This window comes from Triticum urartu, chromosome 5 (genome assembly GCF_003073215.2).
Source record: "Triticum urartu cultivar G1812 chromosome 5, Tu2.1, whole genome shotgun sequence".
In the NCBI taxonomy this organism is placed as follows: domain Eukaryota; kingdom Viridiplantae; phylum Streptophyta; class Magnoliopsida; order Poales; family Poaceae; genus Triticum; species Triticum urartu.
Window position 1 is genome coordinate 386,328,644 of NC_053026.1, and position 22,528 is coordinate 386,351,171.

At 43.3% G+C, this 22,528-nt stretch overlaps 1 protein-coding gene across 1 annotated transcript; it reads left to right on the forward strand.

Annotated features, from left to right (window-relative positions):
• Window positions 1-8,846: 8,846 nt before the first annotated feature.
• On the forward strand, window positions 8,847-20,744 carry LOC125509196 (protein NO VEIN-like). Its single transcript, XM_048674109.1, is given in 13 exon segments — window positions 8,847-9,656; window positions 9,897-10,010; window positions 10,666-10,774; window positions 11,422-13,109; window positions 13,111-13,224; window positions 13,335-13,547; window positions 13,741-14,348; window positions 14,350-15,898; window positions 15,980-16,092; window positions 16,951-17,335; window positions 17,515-17,832; window positions 18,742-18,999; window positions 19,376-20,744. Coding segments are annotated over 10 exon segments (6,138 nt in total). The 5' UTR covers window positions 8,847-9,656; window positions 9,897-10,010; window positions 10,666-10,774; window positions 11,422-11,702; the 3' UTR covers window positions 20,549-20,744.
• The last annotated feature ends 1,784 nt before the right edge of the window (window positions 20,745-22,528 follow it).

The following is a 22,528-nucleotide window of genomic DNA, read 5'->3' on the forward strand; positions in this document are numbered from 1 at the left end:
GCTACCGCTTAGTGATAAAGTAAAGCAATTACATGGCGATTGCATTTCATACAATAAAGCGGCAACCATATGGCTCCTGCAAGTTGTCGATAACTTGTGTTACAAAACATGATCATCTCATACAATAAAATTTAGCATCATGTCTTGACCATATCACATCACAACATGCCCTGCAAAAACAAGTTAGACGTCCTCTACTTTGTTGTTGCAAGTTTTACGTGGCTGCTACGGGCTGAGCAAGAACCGTTCTTACCTACGCATCAAAAACCACAACGCGGTATAGTGATTGCTTTTTGATCTTCAGAAAGAACCTTGTTCATTGAATCCGATTCAACTAAAGTTGGAGAAACTGACACCCACCAGCCACCTGTGTGCGAAGCACGTCGGTAGAACCAGTCTCGCGTAAGCGTACGCGTAATGTCGGTCTGGGCCGCTTCATCCAACAATACCGCTGAATCAAGAATCAACTAGTGACGACAAGCAATATGTATATACCCACGCCCACAACTCCTTTGTGTTCTACTCATGCATATAACATCTACGCATAGACCTGGCTCAGATGCCACTTTTGGGGAACGCAGTAATTTCAAAAAAATTCCTATGCACACGCAAGATCTATCATGGTGATGCATAGCAACGAGAGGGGAAGAGTGTTGTCCACGTACCCTACCGTAAGCGGAAGCATTATGACAACACGGTTGATGTAGTCGTACGTCTTCATGATCCGACCGATCCTAGTACCAAAAGTATGGCACCTCCGTGATCTGCACACGTTCGGCTTGGTGACGTCCCACGAACTCTCGATCCAGCTTAGTGTCGAGGGAGAGCTTTGTCAGCACGACGGCATGATGACGGTGATGATGAAGCTACCGACGCAGGGCTTGGCCTAAGCACTACGATGATATGACTGAGGTGGATTATGGTGGAGGGGGGCACTGCACACGGCTAAGGGATCAATGATCAACTTGTGTGTCCTAGGGTGCCCCTGCCCCCGCATATAAAGGAGCAAGGGGGGAGGCCGGTCGGCCCTTGGGGGCGCGTGAGGAGAGGAGGAGTCCTCCTCCTAGTAGGAGTAGGACTCCCCTTTCCTAGTCCTACTAGGAGGAGGAAGGGGGGATGAAGGACAGAGAGAGAAGAGAAGGAAAGGGGGGTGTTGCCCCCTTCCCTAGTTCAATTCGGACTAGAGGGGAGGGGACGTGCGGACCCTTGGTCGGCCCTCTCTCTCTCTCCACTAAGGCCCATGTGGCCCATTAGTTCCCCCGGTGGTTCCGTTAACCCCCCGGCACTCCGATAATTATCCGGTGACCCCCGGAACTCATCCGGTGTCTGAATATAGTCATCCAATATATCAATCTTTATGTCTCGACCATTTAGAGACTCCTCGTCATGTCCGTGATCATATCCGGGACTCTGAACTATCTTCAGTACATCAAAAAACATAAACTCATAATACCGGTCGTCACCGAACGTTAAGTGTGCGGACCCTACGGGTTCGAGAACTATGTAGACATGACCGAGACACGTCTCCGGTCAATAACCAATAGAGGAAATTGGATGTTCGTATTGGCTCCCACATATTCTACGAAGATCTTTATCGGTCAAACCGCATAACGATATATGTTGTTCCCTTTGTCATCGGTATGTTACTTGCCTGAGATTTGATCGTCGGTATCTCAATACCTAGTTCAATCTCGTTACTGGCAAGTCTCTGTACTCGTTCTGTAATGCATCATCCCATAACTAACTCATTAGTCACATTGCTTGCAAGGCTTATAGTGATGTGCATTACCGAGAGGGCCCAGAGATACCTCTCCGATACTCGGAGTGACAAATCCTAATCTCGATCTATGCCAACTCAACAAACACCATTAGAGACACCTGTAGAGAATCTTTATAGTCACACAGTTACATTGTGACGTTTGATAGCACACTAAGTGTTCCTCCGGTATTCGGGAGTTGCATGATCTCATAGTCATAGGAACATGTATAAGTTATGGAGAAAGCAATAGCAACAAACTAAAGGATCATCGTGCTAAGCTAACGGATGGGTCTTGTCCATCACATCATTCTCTAATGATGTGATCCCGTTCATCAAATGACAACACATGTCCATGGCTAGGAAACTTAACCATCTTTGATTAACGAGCTACTCAAGTAGAGGCATACTAGGGACACTCTGTTTGTCTATGTATCCACACATAATAAGTTTCTGGTTAATACAATTCTAGCATGAATAATAAACATATATCATGATATAAGAAAATATAAATAACAACTTTATTATTGCATCTAGGGCATATTTCCTTCAATGGTCTCTTGGAGATCCATATGATGTAACTCTTTTTGTGGTGTGTTTGTTGGGATTAGATGAACTTTGAGTTTATGATCAGATCTATCTTTTTATATCCATAAAAGTATTTGAGTTTCTTTGATCTCTTTTATGCATGATCTCTTATAGCCTCGTAGTTCTTATCTGATATTTGGGTTTTGTTTGGCCAACTTGATCTATTTATCTTGCAATGGGAAGAGGTGCTTTGTAGTGGGTTCGATCTTATGGTGCTTGATCCCAGTGACAGAAGGGGAACCGACACGTATGTATCGTTGCTACTAAGGATAAAACGATGGGGTTTATCTCTACATAGATAGATCTTGTCTACATCATGTCATCGTTCTTATTGCATTACTCCGTTTCTCCATGAACTTAATACACTGAATGCATGCTGGATAGCGGTCGATGTGTGGAGTAATAGTAGTAGATGTAGGCAGGAGTTGGTCTACTAATCTTGGACGTGATGCCTATGTAATGATCATTGCCTGGATATCTTCATGATTATTTGAACTTCTATCAATTGCCCAACAGTAATTTGTTTATCCATCGTTTGCTATTTTTCTCGAGAGAAGCCACTAGTGAAATCTATGGCCCCCGGGTCTCTTTCTCATATATTTGCCTTTGCGATCTACTTTTATTTTCCATTTAATTTCAGATCTATTAATCCAAAAATCCAAAAATACTTTGCTTCACTTTATTCTATTTGCGATCTATTTATTCAATCTATTACAACTTCATCCCGTCCGCGCACCAATTTCTGGCGCTGTTACCTGAAAGGGATTGACAACCCCTTTAACACGTCGGTTGCGAGTGGTTGTTATTTGTGTGCAGGGGCTGTTTACGTTGTGTTGCTTGGTTCTCTTACTGGTTCGGTAACCTTGGTTTCATCACTGAGGGAAATACCTACCGTCGTTGTGCTGCATCATCCCTTCCTCTTTGGGGAAATACCGACGTAGTCCTAGCCGACATCAAACAACTTGGCCCACTGCTACTTCTTGAGCTTGCGTTGATTTTCCCTTGAAGAGAAAAGAGTGATGCAATAAAGTAGAGATACGTATATTCCTCAGTTAAGAACCAAGGTACCAATCCAGTAGGAGGAACACACAAGTCCTCAATAGATGCACCTGCACAAACTAACAAACACTTGCACACAACGCGAAAAAGGGGTTGTCAATCCCTTCACGGTCACTAGCAAGGGTGAGATCTGATAGAGATTGATATAAAAGATAAGTAAAAATGTAAAATAAAGTAAAGGTAGATAAATTTCAGCAAGGTATTTTTGAGTTTTTGATTTTATAGATCTAAAAATAATATGATATAAATAGACCCGAGGGCCATAGGGTTCACTATAGGCTTCGCTCTTGAAAGAAACATACGATGGGTAAAAAATTACTGTTGAGCAATTGATAGAAAAGCGCATAGTTATGATGATATTCAAGGCAATGATTATGGATATAGGCATCACGTCCGTGACAAGTAGACCGACTCCTGCCTGCATCTACTACTATTACTCCACATATCGACCGCTATCCAACAAGCATCTAGTGTATTAAGTTAACAAGAACGGAGTAACGCCTTAAGCAAGATGACATGATGTAGAGGGATAGATCCAAAAGATATGGTAAAAACCCCATCTTTTTATCCTTAATGGCAACAATACAAATATGTGCCTTGCTACCCCTTTTGTCACTGGGTGAGGACACCACAAGATTGAATCCATCACAAAGCACCTCTCCATTGCAAGAAAGATCAATCTAGTTGGCCAAACCAAATCAATGGATCTGAGAGAAATACAAAGCTATCTTAATCATGCATAAAAAAGTTCAGAGAAGACTCAGATAATATTCATAGATAATCTGATCATAATCCCACAATCCATCGGATCTCAACAAACACACCGCAAAAAAGATTACATCGAATAGAACTCCAAGAACATCGAGGAAAACATTGTATTGAAGATCAAAGAGAGAGAGAAGAAGTCATCTAGCTACTAGCTATGGACCCATAGGTCTATGGTAAACTACTCAAACATCATCGGAAGGGTAGCAAGGTTGGTGTAGAGGCCCTCCGTGATCGAATCCCCCTCCGGCAGAGTGCCGGAAAAGGCCCCAAGATGGGATCTCACGAGAACAGAAGCTTGCGGCGGCGGAAAGGTATTTTTGGTGTGCCCTCTGGTATATGAGGAATATTTGGGTGTTTATAGAGCTGGAATTAGAGTTAGGGGTGCCACGATGGGCCCACATGCTTGGGGGGTACACTCCTAGGGCATGCCTTGTGAGCTTGTGGCCCATCTTTGGCCCTTCTGGCCTCCTCCCGAAGCTTCCTAGGCGTCTTGTCCAAGAAAAATCCTCAAAAAGTTCCGTTTCGTTTGGACTCCGATTGGTATTGATTTTTTGTAAAAGACAAAAACAAGGAAAAAACAACAACTGGCACTGGGCACTAGGTTAATAGGTTAGTCCCAAAAACGATATAAAATAGCATATAATGCATATAAAACATCCAAGATGGATAATATAATAGCATGGAACAATCAAAAATTATAAATACGTTGGAAACGTATCACCCACCTGGGCCCAAGTGGAGGTGGCGCACCATCCCTCCTTGTGGAAGGAAAGGAGAGGCCGAATTGGAGGGGGTTCCCCCTCCTCTTGGCTGACCACAAGGGGGAAACTCCCTCCCCCATGTGTGACGCCTCCTCCCCCCCTCCACCTATATATAGTAAAGGTTTTTGGTCCCTTTTGACACAAGTTTTGGAGCCTCCTCTAGTTCTTCTAGTTCTAGTCGGTCCCAGTTGACTAATTAGAGCTAGGTCTAGTTCCTCTAATTCTCATAATTAGAAGCCCAGTGTGGTTCTAATCTCCTCCCTCTAATTCTCTAGCGACGATTAGCTCTGGACGGCGAAGCGCTGCCGGATTGTGAAGGTTGCACGCTTGCAACCAAGTAGAGAGGTTGTGCTTTTGATCTTTGGTTCGAGGGACTATTCATGGGCAGTTCGCAGGATCGTTCGTCGACGGTTTGAGGTACTCCAAGTATGATCTACACCGACACATTCTTCTTCCACTGCAACTCAGTGACGGGAACGATCATGATCCCAACCCGTAATGCATCTTCATATTGATCTTGGGTGTGCGTAGGTGTGATTTTTTTTCTTTTCTGCTACGTTTCCCTACATTGGCATCATGAGCAGTTATATGAGTAGGTGCAAGTTGTGATCCGGATCACATGTGGATGTGAGGGTTTTGATGTTCTTGCTATGCTTACCTCGAGTGTTGCTTTGGTTCAATTCATTGGTGGCATGATGTCTTTTTGTACAAAGTTCTGACAATCGCTCGACTCTAGCTGCCGACGATGTGCTAATAGTTATTCGGGCTTCATCATAGTCAAGAATAGTGAACTATGGTGTACACAAGAGAGGTGCCGAAGATAGTCAAGAATAGCCGACAGGGAACCAACAACCCTCGCCGACCCCTCAACCGCCGACCGGCCATAGGCAAAACCGACGAGTGGGTGGGATCCAGATCCACGGCCACCGCCGCGCCCGCCGTCGCCGGAGAACCCACGGGTTCCCGCCATCCATAGGGAAGACCACTGCCGCTGCACAACCAAGGACGACGCCCTGGCCGATGTGCGCGTGCTCCCCAATGGCCCTGCCCTAGCCGCTCCATGGGGATCCCTACCGCATCCATCACATTGGCCCTTCGGCACCAGGCCCACCGCCACCACAGGCTACGCCGGCGACAGCGGTGGCAGAAAGGGATGTGATGTGGACTGCTGCTGGCGGTGCTAGGGATCTCCCTCGACGGCACCCTGGGAAGGCGTCACGAGGGGGTTTGTTCCACCTACTTTCTTTTCGCCTTCTCGGACAAGAAAATTGACAATGCAAAATACTGTCAGATCCCTCATCGTGGAGGGATGCTGCGTGCGAGGAGTTACAATAGTGTATGATATTGTTACCGAGAGTTTGCCTATCTGAGAATAGATGGTCTAGAGGGTTCCCTGAGCTCCCTTTATATAGACAGGGAGGCCTAGGGTTTACACGTTAGTAGATGCGATCTGGGGCGCCGCCGCCCTTAGCCTTGGAGGGCACGAAGGCCTCCGATGCTCTCCTAGGGCTTCTCTCTTGTATTGGGCCATGTGGGCCCCTCGTAGGCAACGAGGCCGAGCTCTCCTGAGAGAGCCACCCCCGGTGCAGGGCACTGTCAACAATGTCCTGACTAAACTTTTGTGTGTTCATGTCCTACAAGCGTTAGTATCATCAAGAGTGGAGAACACTAAACATGGATAGTATGAATGAGCACTAAACATGGACAATAAGCATAGTACACATAGATCATCAAGTTTAACATACTACCCTGTGACCGTTCTTCAATCTTATATCATACCATGGAGTTCAACACACAACCACACCTCTACATACTTTCAAACTAGCATACCACGCATCCTCTGGTTCACAGACTAGTATCATACCTACCATATTATCATTCTTGCCGACATGAAAACAACATGAAGCTCATCAAATCCTACAAGCAACACCTAGCATGCTACAAATCCATCACCATTAGCTACCACAACATCACATTCCAATATATCGACAGCGTACAATGCTACAACATGCTTACAGATATACTCCTATCACATGCTCACATATCTAGCTGGAACGAACAAAGAGGAAGGAGTGGTCGAACTCACAACCATCGATGTAGCCGGAAGGAGGACGGAACACGTGGGAGAAAGGACAGGGGCGGACCTACGTAAGACCAACCGGTGTCACAGGACACCGGCTAATTTTTCTGACTACGCTATATATATAGGCCAGGTAGACATGTGACACCGGTAAAATTTGTTGTTGGACACCGGAAGACACCACCAGCGACTGAGCGCTCGCGCGGCCCATCTAACGGCCCATGCGGTCATGCCCTCACGATAGTTAGATCAATCTAATCGATCGATCTCTGTGGATCTGCGTGTATTGCCTTCTGGTTTCTTGCCTCCTCCGTACCCAGTCCTCATGGCCTCGCCCTATCTTGTAGGCTGACCCGCGACTCACCATCGCGTGGTGGCACGCCGCTTTTCCCTCGATCGCTGGAGAAAAATCACGGCAAGGTAACTTCCTCATCTATTTCAAGTCCAAGCCTCTGTTTTCTTTGATCTTTCTTCCCATTGACTCGAACTATGGCTAGGGTTTTTAATCTAAAAAACGGTGTTGCTATTGGGAATTAGGTTACGGTATTTCCAAATTTGGGGAGTGATTCCCATCTGTTTGAGAATTGGATTACTATGATATTCCAAAATTTTATTCTGATTCACATCTATTTGAGAATTTGAGTACTGGAATTTTCCAGGTTTGCAGGGTGATTTTCCAATTTACCAATCATCTTTGTTTACATACTTTGGAGCTTTCTGCGTATATTGTATTTCAAGTGAAACACTTCATTTTGCTATTTTGGTAAGCATTTTTATTATCAACCGTTTTAAATTGTGGACTCTTATTTCTATGCAAATCATTTACTACAGGCACGGTTTTAAGTCGCCCGTGAAATCTTCATGATTGCATAACAATTGTTGTTGGAGAGCCTTGACACTATGATATGGTAACTACTACGAACTCCTTAAATTCGGCAAAAACTTCCATCAATCCGTGGTGGAAAATTATCTGTTATAGCTGCTGAGAGATGCCGCCGCAAAAAAATAATTTATTCCCGAATAAACTATATGGGACACCGGGACATTTCAGGACACGAATTGCCGCCATCGTGTACCGCCGGGCGGAGAAGAAGCACCGCTTACCTGTTCGTCAGTGTCAATCCACGCGGGATAAAGAGCTTGAAGTGAGGGAATGGTGACGGAAGTTTGGACGGTGAGGTGAGGTGAAGATGACCGTATAGAGCGACAGATTCGGCCAAGAGGTGACCCCACCAATTCTTTCCCAGAGACGCACGCCTGGTCGCATGAGTTGGGCGTCGCGTTTCCTCACCTGCGCCTCCGAGCCTGGCTGAGGGGCTTTAGGGCCTGTTTGGATGGTAGCCCACAGCTGCCATGCCAAATTCTTAACGTTGACTGGAGTGCTTGGCGTCCGTTTGGATTGCAGCCAAAGTTTTGGCTCACAGCCAATTATTTGGTCACCTGATGAGCTTCTGTGTACGCACGCTGGCGAGTTTCTGGCCTATTTGGATTGCGCCCATGCCTGCCCGACCAAAACGGGGGCAAGCCAAAATATTGGCGAAGGAATTCGTCGTCAGAAAACTCGTCAGCGTGCGTACACAGAAGCTCATCGGGTGACCAAATAATTGGCTGTGAGCCAAAACTTTGGCTGCAATCCAAACGGACGCCAAGCACTCCAGTCAACGTTAAGAATTTGGCATGGCAGCCGTGGGCTACCATCCAAATAGGCCCTTTCTGATGACGAATTCCTTCGCCAATATTTTAGCTTGCCCCCGTTTTGGTCGGGCAGGCATGGGCGCAATCCAAACAGGCCAAAGTTCTGTCAGTACAGCGGGCCGAGGCAGAGGAAAGCAGGAGGCGCCACGCTCGCGCGGGTGGCCGCTGGATCGTGCGGTCAATGGGAATCTTTTGTCCAAGAAAAACCCCTGCGTAACTGAACCCAGAGACCATCGCTGAAGAATTAAGACTCTTAATCCCGCCCCGCCTTTCCTCCCTCGCTCTCTCCCCAATCCCTCTCGAATCCCCACCCAATCTCAGTCGTTTGTGAGGATTCCTTCCGCATGCAGGGATGGTGTGGACTTTCGGCGCTGGACAAGGAAACGGCGGCCGCCTAGGCGGTGGAACCGCTGGTTTCGGCGCCGGCGCTGGCCCGTTCGCCGGCAACTTCGGCAGCGGCAGGGATAATGCCGGCCAGATCGTGTTTGGTGACGGGAGCGGATTCGGTGGCCGTGGCGGTGGCGGTGGCCCCAGGTTCGGCCAGCAAGCCGGCTCCCCTGCTCACCTGGCGGCCGCACTTTCTTCTGGTATCGTGGCCGGCGGCGGATCTCAAGGCGGACAAATTACTGTCGAGAAGGTCCCGGGCTTTCGTATGCGCGTTGATTCAGATGATGATGAAATGTCCGACCACGATTGGCCAGCCTCTTGGTTTCGGGTGGTAGAGCGGCCCATCAAGAAGCAAAAACATGAAGAAAAAACATCTCTCTTCAGCTTTCAGAAGCAGCGGGATTGCCCGGACTCTTGGTCCAAACTTCCCTCGAATAAGAAGAAGAAGAAGAAGAAGAAGCAGCAGCAAAAACATGAAGAACCATACACCCTGAGCTTGGATGAGCTGCAGGAGTTTATAGCGACCTGGAGGGAGCCGTGCCTTCAACATCCAGTTGACAGGGTATGCTTTATAAGTTTATTACATATTGTAATGGTGAATCCATGTTTCGTTGAGATAATAACTAGGATCTCAAGGAATCATCACCCTATGAATATGCTACTTGTTCCATCATAACTCATAGATCCATATTTGCATCTCAACGCATTAAAATCACTGAAAGCAGAGGTCAGATGATGATGTGTTCAGTTCAGCCAGCCTCTTTATTTCTGATGCAACCTTCTTTAACTTGTCATCATGCAGATCCTGGAATCCATGCTAAAGACCTATGACTGTGACACGGTAACCCCAGAACAAATGAACAGAGTGAAAACAATATTCACGCAATACCCTTCCATTGGCTTGCTCAATGCTGCTGTAAGTTGATTATCTTGTTTATATGCAATTTATACATTTTATATGTCTGCTCACATATCCTTGAATTTTTTCCTTTTCTCCCCATGCTGTACGTATGATGAGGATGCTGCTTCTACTCGTTTTAGCTCCGAGTCAGCTGTCACATGATATATCTGGCCACTGGGCGTAAAATCCACTCAACCTAAGTTTATTATTGGGTTGGGTTGATACTGGATCTCCCTTAGTTGCAAATTTCTCTACTTCATAAATTCGTGTATGTGGTTTGCAAAAATTACTTGGCACTCCCCTGCACTTAATCTGAAACCTGGTCCTAGTTGTTTGCACTAATTTAAATATCATGACGTAAATAGAGGAACATATACTTTCTTGCGGGGACAAGGAGATCTGAATGATATGTACGACAGTCCATTTCATGTTTTGTTTGCTCCTTTCTGTAGCTTCTAGCTTGTATCCACATATATGTACGATATCAAAGTCAGTCTTACTATGTTGACACTTATTCTGTTCACTCTGATGCGTCCATTAATGTCCAATTATGTAATGTAGCTAAATATTTATGATTCATTTTATATTTCCCCCAGCTAGAGGTTTTTTTGTTATGACGTAACGTTACCATTTTGGTATCTGTATTCACCTTCTACACGGATACATGCAGGTTAGATTAATCGGAGCTCCTTTATGTCCGTCATTAGAACTTGACGTTCCTGAAGGCACGGATCATAAACCTGGATGCAGTAATGAGGGCAGCAATAAACCCCGAGACAGTTCTCTCTCTCTCTCCCCCCCCCCCCTCCTTATTTTTGTGTGCATGTGTGTGTGTGCGTGAATAGCTGCTTATTTTGGAGAGCGGCTAAATGACTCCCGAGCTCATCTGCTCCTGTGCATGAACAGTAAAATCAAAAGAAATACTAAAAAAAGGGCAGCCCGGTGCATGCAGCTCCCGCTTGCGCAGGGTCCGGGGAAGGGTCTGACCACTTTGGGTCTATAGTCAGCCTTTCCCTACATTTCTGCAAGAGGCTGTTTCCAGGACTTGAACCCGTGACCTTAGCAGCTTTACCACTGTGCCAATGAAAAAGTTTACTGTTCGGGACCGATTTTGTTTTTTGTTTTTGCTGAGAGCTGCTCAGATGTCCAAATGCGCTGAAATTTGGAGCGGACCTCGCGCACTAAAATATCTTGCATGCAAAAAAAAACAGATTTTTTTGAATTTTTCTAGTATTTATTTTGATTTTACTGTTCACCGAGATCAGATGAGTTCAGGAACCAAAATGGATATTCGCTTATTTTGGGCCTACCGAGTCATTCGGAGAGGCGGAGACAACACTGTTATGCGGGTGTTGTTGGAAACTGCCTTTTCAGAACCATAAGTATATGCGGAAGACCTATTCACATTTGGCATTGGTTTGTGCAGGTGTTCCAATTGATGATGTCATCAAAAGAACAATTGCATATTTTTAATCCAACATTGGAGTAAGTGAAGGATCTTTGCAACTGAAGAATATTTTCTCTCTGAAGAAACTTCATGAATGTGAATCATGGGTAACGAGCCATTTTTCAGCCCATCAATTTAGTGCTCTTGGCCATGGGTCTTTCCTTGAGTTTTTGGATAGACATGTTCATCATTTCCCCCCTAACTGGAGTGGTTTCTTAAATGGGGAGCTTTCTAGTTCTTCCTCTCTGGAAATTTGTGTAATGCATGAACAAATTGAAGTTTTACTCTGTCAAGCTGAGAGTAACTGGCTGGAAAATGGTGAATTTTCAGTGGATAGTCTCCTTATGCTTCTGAAAAGGCAGTTTCCAACAATCACTGTTGATATAGTGCAAAACAAATTAGGAGGACTCATTGGCACTGTTGAGGCTCAAAGAAAGAGCATGCAAACAAACACCATAAAGTTCTCCATTGCACTGTTGCAGAAACGCTGGTCTGGGATTTTGCTAGGTAATGGTGATGTGTTGGGGAATGATATTGCTCCACAATCTTATCCTAGTTCAGTTTCTTCACAAGAAGCAATTAAGTGCTTACTCAAGGCTCCCTTCTTGTCTGATCTTCTTCTTTGGTCAAATTGGGATATGCTGTTTGCTCCTTCACTGGGCTCCTTAATACATTGGTTGGTAAATACAGGTCCAATTCAAGATTTGTCATGCATTGTGACCAGAGATGGCAGGTTCGTTAGAATAGATCCATCAGCCACTGTTGAGCATTTTCTAGAAGCTGTCATTCAGCAATCACCGTTTCAAGTGGCAGTGAAGCTGCTATCCTTGCTACACATTTACAATGGTTCTAGCAATGCTCCAATTTCGTTACTGAAGTGTTATGCACAACGAGCAATAGATGCTATAATGAATAGCAACATCGATTTGACCAGCACTGGTTCTGAAGGGGGGACAAATATGTACGAGGAAGTGCATACACAAATTGCTGAACAGCATAGCTTTTCTTCTCACTATATTGGTCGTATTCAAGGAAATCCTGAGAACACTTGTGTAAGAAAGATTACGTCTAAAAGCTTATTAAACATTGACCACACTCTTCAGTTGATCGCGAAATTTATACTAGACTGTCTTGGCCATCTACCTTCTGAATTCTGGAGTCTGGCAGCAGATATACTATTGTCAGGACTTCGGACTGTTACTAAGAATTGCTATTCATCCATCTTGCATGCATGCAATGAAACTTGGCAGCTTTGCATGCTTCGCAACATTGGATCATCACTTGGAATCGCTGAATGGGTTGAAGATTGTCCCACAACATGTCGGACTGAAGATGCTTATGGAAACAGAGAAACTAATTCATCTTCTTGTCATGCATCGGCTGTTTCTGGAGGTCATCCACATAAAAATACTAACATGCTTACTACCACAGATGATAACATGGTAGTAGTAAATAAGAGAAGTAAATCGTCTCCTAGATTGGAGGCTATAGATGATGAAAATATGCAAGTGTTAGATCATGATGGAAGCAAGGCAGATATGGCCGAATTACTAGCTACTAACAAGCCCCCAGCGATTGAAGAAATAAATCTTGAGAAAGCAGCTGTTATTATTGAAACTATACGTCAAGAGGAGTTTGGTTTGGATCAGACACTAAGTTATACTGATAGCAGCTTGCTGAAAAAGCAGCTTGCTGAAAAAGCAGCATGCTCGACTTGGCAGAGCCCTTCATTGTCTCTCACAAGAGCTATATTCTCAGGACTCTCACATAATCCTTGAGCTAGTATGCTTTTAGTCCCATTCATTCCTCTTTTATTTTATTTCTTCTGTGTGCTTGGGAGTGGTGCGTGTCTGCAGATATTGATTTGGTGTCATTATTCTTCTATATTTCAGATACAGAATGCTGATGACAATACTTATCTCAAGGATGTCGAACCAACATTAGCGTTTGTTCTTCAGGATGATGGAATTGCTGTTCTTAATAACGAGACGGGCTTTTCTGCTGATAACATTAGAGCGTTGTGTGACATTGGTAATTCTACAAAGAAAGGGTCAAACATGGGGTATATTGGAAATAAAGGCATTGGATTCAAGTCAGTATTTCGGGTAGGTGTAAATAGAATTATTTTTCAATTGAATTTATATATGGCTACCATCTTAAGTGCATATATCTCTTGTTTCATCAGTCAGTTTAACTATATGTGTACCTTTCCTTTTCCATCTCTTATGACTTTGTGTTCTCCTTTGAGTTACATAGTATTATCCTAATTTTGACAAACACATATTCATTCTTTTGCAGGTAACTGATGCTCCAGAGATCCATTCAAATGGTTTTCATGTGAAATTCGACATTACAGAAGGCCAGATTGGTTTTATCTTGCCGACTGCAATTCCACCTTTTGATACTAATCCTTTGAGTAGAATATTATCTCCTGAAGACAGCTACGATGCATGCTCCTCCTGGAAAACTTGTATTTTGCTCCCTTTCAGGTCAAACTTCAGGGAGGGCACTGGTATGTGCTCCGTCGTGTCCATGTTTTCAGATCTTGACCCATCTCTGCTCTTGTTCCTTCACAGGCTAAAATGCATCAAATTCAAAAATATGCTCAGTGAGAAATTTCTAATAACGAGAAGAAAATCTCTTGCCGATGGCATTGTGAAAGTCTCACGTGGGAATGAGACAGTGAGCTGGTTGGTAGTTACTAAGAAATTACAGGGCTCGCTTGTTCGTCATGATGTCTGTAGCACAGAGATAGCTATGGCATTTTCTTTGCAGGAGACAGAGGATGGAGAATATGAACCTTATTTAAAGCAACAACCTGTGTTTGCTTTCCTTCCTCTAAGGAACTACGGTCTTAAATTCATTCTTCAAGGAGATTTTGTCTTGCCTTCTTCTAGAGAAGAAGTGGGCTGTTACAGCCTTGATGAGTTTTGTGCCTCTACCGGGAGAAGTTCATGGGTTCTTTTCTCAGCTCCCTCATTTGATCCTTTCCAAGTTGCGCCTGACCTGCTGCATGGTTTTGGAGGGCTCCAGTTTGCAGTGGGTCCACCCATGCAACACACTAAGGGGTTGGGATGAACAGGCTAGAAAGATATTGCCTGATACCATACTCCGTGAACATCTTCACCTTGGATATTTGTCAAAAGATGTTACTGTATCCGATACATTATCAAGGGCCTTAGGTATACATGAGTATGGACCGAAAGTTTTGACTGATGTTATGTCATCTATTTGCCAAACTGATGGTTGCATTGAGTCACTGGGACTGGAATGGCTATGTGCTTGGTTTGTTACACTTCATTCGGCGTTGCTGTCTCATTCTTCTCAGGATCTTCCCTTTAGAACAAATTTTGAAAGTGACACTTTATGTTCTCTCAGGAAAATGCAATGCATCCCACTTTCAGATGGTTCATTTAGCTGTATAGCAGATGGCCCAATATGGTTGAATTGTGATCTTCTCGACTCTCCGCCCGGATCCAAAATCAGCATGCAGAGCTTCCCAGTTCTGTACAGTAGCCTTCGCATTGTGAGCCCACACATCCTCTCCATGTCCTGCAAAAATAGTTACATTGTCGAAGAGACGAGAACAAATGACCTTATAGATATTTTATTGAAAGTTGGTGTGCTGAAGTTGTCTGGACATGACATTATAAAAAATCACATCCTGGTGTCATTGTCTAATGCTACAGATGCTAATCCAGAAGAGAAAATGATGACAGAGTATATGAGTTTTATCATGCTACATCTTCGGGCCCCCTGTATAAGCTGCAACCCAGAGAAAGAAGAGATTGTCTCAGAATTACGCAAGATGCCTGTCTTACTTACGAATAATGGCTATAAGTGCCCAGCTGATGTACCCATTCACTTCAGTAAACATTATGGAAATTCTGTGGACATAGGCAAGCTCCTTCAGAATGTAGATATGGCATGGATTGAACTTGACACTTGTTATTTGACACATCATAGTTCCGCTTCATTGCAATTCAATTTGCAAAGTTGGAGGCAATTTTTCGAGCAGTTAGGCGTGACTGATTTTGTTCAGGTAATGGAAGTTGAGAAAAATATATATGAGGCTGATGACTTTCAAAATGGTACTCCCTTCCAAGGTGGCATACCTGAAACACCTTATATTGTGTATGACTGGGAGTCACCAGAATTGACGACTATGTTATCAATACTCACCTCAAAGAATTTGCGAGAAAATTGTATATATCTTCTGAAGGTTCTAGACAAATACTGGAATGATTGTTATAGTACAAAATCTAGGAGTCTCACAAATGCAACAGATTGTGGTGAAAAGAGAAAAGTTGACTCTTCCTTTATGAAGTGTCTGTGAAACTTCAAGTGGATAGCATCGAGTATGGATGAGGACCTTCATTACGCAAGAGATCTATTTTGTGATTTTAAAAATGTGCGCTCTCTTCTTGGTAGCGTCGCCCCATATGCTAAACCACTGGTTAGTACTTGGTAGTAGTTTATCCTTGCCAAACTATATTGTGTTTTCATCATAATGTCTTACCTTGTTCCTGTGGAATAGTTATCAAGCACATTACTTAGGAAGGATATTGGATTCAAGACAACAGTATCCCACAGTGACGCTTTATTGATCCTCAATCATTGGATAGCATCACAAACTAATTTTAGTGCAAGGTATGGGGTGTCTCCATCTACTGTTTGAACAACAGAAAAATGCTACTACTAGTTAGTAGTTACTAATAATGTACTAACTTTTATCTTGTCTCACACCAAGGGTAAGGTAGGATGACGTTTGTTTTGGAGTGATTTATTTCATTAAATTTCTAATAATGTACTAACTTTTATCTTGTCTCACACCAAGTAAAGTTATGTTATCTATAAATTAGAACATGCGGTGACATTTCCAGATATTACTTATTTTTTGCTTGACCATCAGATTTTGCCTATTTTGTCAAACACCAGATATTACTTATTTAGTTATCTTGACATTTCAAAACTATTCGCCTATGTTCAAGTTTAGAATGCACATTATAATGTGCGCTGCATGGCACTCCATTTTCAGCTGTAACATTAGATAAATATTCTGTCACAAAAGTTAACATTAAATATTATGTGCTATGCAAGTTTAGAATGTGGATTAAACTGTATAAGGACAATTATATTCTTAAATATTTGCAGCTATCCAACAACACTACATAGCACTCCATTTTCCAAGATATAAATGCACATTATAATGTGCGCTGTCAACACTTTGAAATTCTGACCACTAATATTTGTGAAAGTATATGAATATGGTATGTAAGAACAATATTGTTGCATTTTTCTTATAATATACTTTTATGTCATATATGTCCTTTACTAAAACAAGTAGCTATATTAAATGAAAAGTAGTCAAAATCGCACATGGGAGACTGAAAAGTTAAACACGTATTACATTTTATGACTGAGGGAGTACATACCTGATATATATTTTGATTCTATTTCTCCATAGCTCCATATAATCTTGCAATTCTTTACATGCATTTTCTTCAGAATGGACCAGATGTGCAAATTCTACACCTTCATGTCAGAAGGTGCTGCTAGTGGAGAGATCAACATTAAACGCGATTTCCTACCACTCTGCTCTATATTTACACCACTGCATGGTTCACCATCAACTGATTCTGTAACCGGGAGATTTATGTCTTCAAATGATTTGTATTGGCATGACCCAACAGGCTGTTGTGAAAAGATATATGCATCCATTTTAATGAAGGGGAATATGTTTCCGAGAAAGATGTTGTCTGTGGCTTATCCAAGCCTCCATGAATTCTTTACTGAGACATGTGGTGTTCCAAAGATACCAACGACATCTGAGTACCTTGAGGTACTGCTTCGGTTATCAAGTGTTGCAGTGCCTTCACAAGTAGCCAATCATGTAAGTTGTTTTTCATGCACGAAATACCAAACCTGCATAGTGTAGGGTTGGCAGTTTCAGCCTTAATATGATTCTACTCCCTCGGGGCCAAAAAAAAAAAATACAATTTATGGTAGCTTAGGGCTTTCTGCTAGACGTTTTCGTCTACATTATTAAATCCACTTTGGTACTCTATGTAGGTGTTTCGTGTATTTGTGAGATGGGCTAATGATCTCCATTCTGGAAGTTATAAGATGGACGATATCTTGTTCTTGAAAGAATCTCTTCAGAAGTTGGAAACAACGGTATTGCCAACCCTGGGTTGCACATGGGTGTCCCTCCATCCATCTTTTGGTCTTGTTTGCTGGGCAGATGATGATGAGCTGAAGCAGCAATTTCAGAACACTCGTGAGGTCGAATTTATACAATTTGGTGTACTTTCTCTTGACGACAAACAAAAACTCGATGGGAGGGTTGCTGCATTGATGAACATTATAGGTATTCCGGCACTTTCTAAGGTAATAAAAATCTTGTACAAGGTTGTCAAAATCGTAGATTATGAATTGGATCGGAACTCTATGCATAAGATATTAAGATCTCAAATCATATGATCATAGCTGTCACAATCGTAAATCATAGATTCTATTGACTAGAATCTTAGAATCACCAAACTGTTTAGATCGTACCACATGACAGAATCGATATTCGGATAAGTGGCATTCTTGCTTGTATGTTGTATTGCATATTTCCTTTTTCTGGTATGTTAGTTGAGTTCTCATACAGAGTGCAAAATCAGGATATCTGTGAAATTCAACCTTCAGTATAAAATTGTGAAGAAGGAATACTAAGTATCCTAGCAAAAATATCAATAATTTGTGTGCCTTAAGTTGAACCAAATTTATTTTCTATCTTTTTAGAATTCGGAAGTAAATGGAGTTGCAGACCAAAATCTAACCCTCCTGCTGAATTTTCCTTTACATTTAGAGTATTTTACTCTCAAAATCTTACTGAGACTTCAGTGTGAGTTTGCACAATATATGCTCATTCTTTTGCCTGAACCCAGCGATCTTAATCTTGTTTGAGTTTTATTAAATATGTTTGTAACTGACTAATACAATGAGTTTGAGTAATGATAGAAAACCGTAAGCCTCATTCATCATTTAATCTCACGAGTTCAGATTTTTCCAATAAATTACAGAAAATTACCATATTAGGTATATGGTCCTCGTTGTGTTGCCAGTTGTGCAGTTACACATGCATATTTACTTCAATGACCCTTCAAATGTTGAGCTTATCAGAAGGAAGTAGGAGCATACGCTCAATATGTATTCAAGTCAATTTGTGATAGCTAGTGTCCATTTGTTGTATGATTTTTAGATCAACCATTTGTTGTATGATTCTCATCCACAATTGCCACCTTCACACAGGTTGTGTACCGTGAACCAATGCATTCTGGTACAGGGAACAACAGAGGAAAGGCTAGTTTACTTAATTGGCTTTTACCATATATGCAACGTTACATCTACAAGATGCATGGAGATACTTACAATAAATTTCAGCAAAATGAGGCCACGAAGCTTAGCAGTCTTGAAGTTATTGTTGTTGAGAAGTTATCCTACAAGTATATGCTGAAAGGACGTGATAGTTCTTGTGAGGGAAGATTTGAATGCTCTTGTCTTTTACAGGTTAGTATCTGACTTTCTTTCAGTGTTTATAGTTAGTACCGACTCACCGTCATCATTTATCCCATCTTTATGCATGTTGGTAGGATAATATTTCTTAAAGATCTCGCAGGACACCTGAAAACACCGAGCTGTGGGGTGTAGAAAACCACTCTCCTGAAAAATTAGATATATTCTCAGCCCCTAATATATGTACAGCTGGAAAATACGATATAAATTATCTTGCCATGATCTTACGTTGCATTTATTAGCAATAACATTTGATGTCGACCTTACTGTCATCTGTGGACATGCTCGACGCGTTGCATCGAAACTTTCAGATTTTCGCTAAGTAACATCATCGGTTTTGAAATTGATTTTATTTGTTACTCATTTCCAGGGAAACATTTTATATGCTACTCAAGAAGCTGATTCACATTCGATTCTTCTGGAAATTTCTAAACTTTTCTTTGATGGATCTGTTGATCTACACTTCGCAAATTTTCTTCACATGGTCAAAACCATGTCAAAATCTGGCTCCGCAGTGGAACAAATTGAGTTTTTTATTGTCAATAATCAGAAGGTGCCTCCGTTGCCTGAACAGGAACCTGCTTGGTCCTTTTCTTCATCGTTTGTCGCCGAGGAAATATTTAGTCCCCCAACAGCTGAACTCCAACCTCCGGATGAACCCAGACGCCCCCTCAAGCGTAAGAAGAACCCAGGAATCATTGAAAGCCACCCACCAAATAATCCTGAAACAGCACCTGATCTTGAAACCTCTTACATAAGCCAGGAAGAGATAAAGGTGAATGATATTGCATCTTCATCAGAGCTTAGCAAGCCTGTCGTGTGTGGACCCATGGAAGATACTTCGGTTCCCATCAAGATTGAAGGGGATCATGCCGTGAAAGAGAATCCAACAACAGAACATATGCTAGGCATACAGAGTACGATGGAAGTTGATGATGAGCCTGCTTGTTTGGACTTGGAAGCAGGAAGCTCACCAAGTCTGATTGATGAAACTGAGCTAACCGACGTTGATGAGAAACTTGCTGATGTTGCAGAAGATGGAAGCGGGTCAGGAGCTGGCACGCCTGGGAAAGCCACAGTTCACAAGCCAGACGAGCGGTCAAGAACCGGCAGGCTTGGTGAAGCTGCGGTACACCAATACCTTGCCGGGCAGTTGGGACCTAGCAATGTCAAGTGGGTGAATGAAGAGAAGGAATCTGGGTTTCCCTATGACATTGTCATCACGCCCGAGGGTGGCGCGGCAGAGTATGTGGAGGTGAAGGCGACCGTGACTTCAAACAAGGACTGGTTCCACATCACACCCAATGAATGGCAATTCGCGCTGGAGAAAGGGGATTCGTTCAGCATCGCCCATGTCGTGCTGAAAGGCTCAGACAAAGCCAATATAATGATGATGAAGAATCCACAGAAGCTCTGCCACCAGAAGGTCGACGATTTGAATTTTGCTCTTGTTATGTCGAAAAAATATAGAAAACTCAACCAAATCTCAGTTTCGCTGAAGTCCGACTCGAAATCGCCGACCCCCGATGAATCTGCATCTTGATCAAGCCTCACGCACCGATGCCTCCGTGATTTGTGTAACTCTTAGATTTTGTGTATAACTAGTGTAGCAGTGTAGCTCATGTGTAGAGAAGTACTACTAGTGTAGGTGTAGCTCTCTAACCTGTCCCTTTGGCGGATGTTACCTGAACCTGAACGTGTTTAGTGATGGCAATCTAGTGAGTGAATGTCTGTCTCCAGTTTACGATTAGCACGGGCGCTGGTCTGTCAGGTGTCTCTGTCGACGTTCCGCTTCCAGCGCTGAGCATAATTTCCTCTCACTTTCCGAGCTACTCCCTCCGTCTCATAATATAAAAGTGTTTTTAACACAACATTTTTATATTATGGGACGGAGGGAGTGGTATGTATGAGTTAACATGGACGAAGAGGCAAGAGTGTGTGTTTTGATTTTTGACTTACCATGGATGAAGAGGCAAGAGCATGTGTTTTGATTTTTGACTTACCATGAACGAAGAGGCAAGAGCGTGCGTTTTGATTTTTGACCGTGTCCCTTCACTCGTCTATACAGGTAAATGCTCCAGAAATTCATCCATAACTACCTATCGAATAAGGTAGCTTGTGCTTGGATACAACATTGCTTGCGTTGATCAACAGGGCACGTACTGTGTTAAAAAACAAGCCCAGGGAAAAGTCAAATCCCTACTAGGCAAAATATGACCTCGCGTGCAAAACCGTGTTACGGTCATGACATGCGAATAATAACATATTTCTTGCCTGCGCAGAAAATAGCAATTTAATGGCGTAAAGGATAGTTCGTCTTTTAAAAACGTTGTTCACTCGCTCTCTTTCTTGGAAGCGTCGCTACAGTGTGCTATCTCTCCCCTCTTCCCGCGGCCTTGGCTCTGGAGGAAAACCTCTGATCCGCGGGATCAGGCGATGAAGGCGCCTTCACGTCTTCTTCCTCCTTGAGGGCATCGTCTTGGAGCCGGCTACAACTGGAGACCGGTGGTGGACGGCATCTTCGCCGCGGTGGTTGGCGGCATCTTCGCCGCGTGGTTTGCTGAGGAGGCTGTTTCGGGGGCATTGATTTCTGTATGGCAACGATGACGGCGTCGAGAGGAGCTTCGGTCGCGGCTCGGGCTTTGATAGTCGGATTTTCCCGGCGTGTCCAAAGTGCTCTTCCGTGGGTTGCCTGGTTGTTTTGAAGTCGGAGCTGCGGTGGAGCAAGTCCAGGCGGCGACGATGACAGGCACTCAGTGGTCGTTTGCGGTGAGCACGGTCAGCGCAAGTCCTGCATATTTTCCTCCTGATGCTCGTCGTCAAAGTCGGAGCTGTCGGTTGTTTGTGTGTGTGGCCATCTGTTGGCATGTGCCGCCGTGGCTTGTGCAGCTGTCCCGCAGCTCTGTGTTTCATGTCGGTGGCCAGGTTGGCCGGTGGTGCCCATTTTATGGACTGGATTGTATCGGTTTTAGCCTGGTTTTCCGTCAATTAACTGGGCAATTCTCCTTCTTCTTAATCAATGAAAATGGCAATTTGCCTCGTTTCAAAAATAAAAATAAAAAAATAAAATGAAAAATCGTTCCAGATTCTCAGTGCCTTGTTTTAAGTACAGCAACGTCATGATTTTCATTGCAACAAAAATAAAAGGAGCAATGGTTTGATGCAGATAAGGGCATGTCTGCATATGCATGACATATACGTACACGCTACTGTTTCATGACATGAGCTTGAGTGCAGAGCTACGAATTAGAGCCGCCTCTGTGTTAAACGTACGCAAACTGCCTTAATTAATTATACCCGTGCTTAATCAGTCTGGTACGTATGGAGGATTGTGTCAAAAAGGAAAAGGAAAAACCGTAGAGAACACGGTATAACATCCCTTGTGGATGAGCTACACAATGTTCAACTGAATAGTTTATCAATTGACATCGGAAGAAGAGTAACAAGGTTTATCCAGCTCCGGTGAGGGAGGACGATGACAGTGGCATGCTTTTAGCTCGCTTGAGTGTTTGCAGTCGTCGGT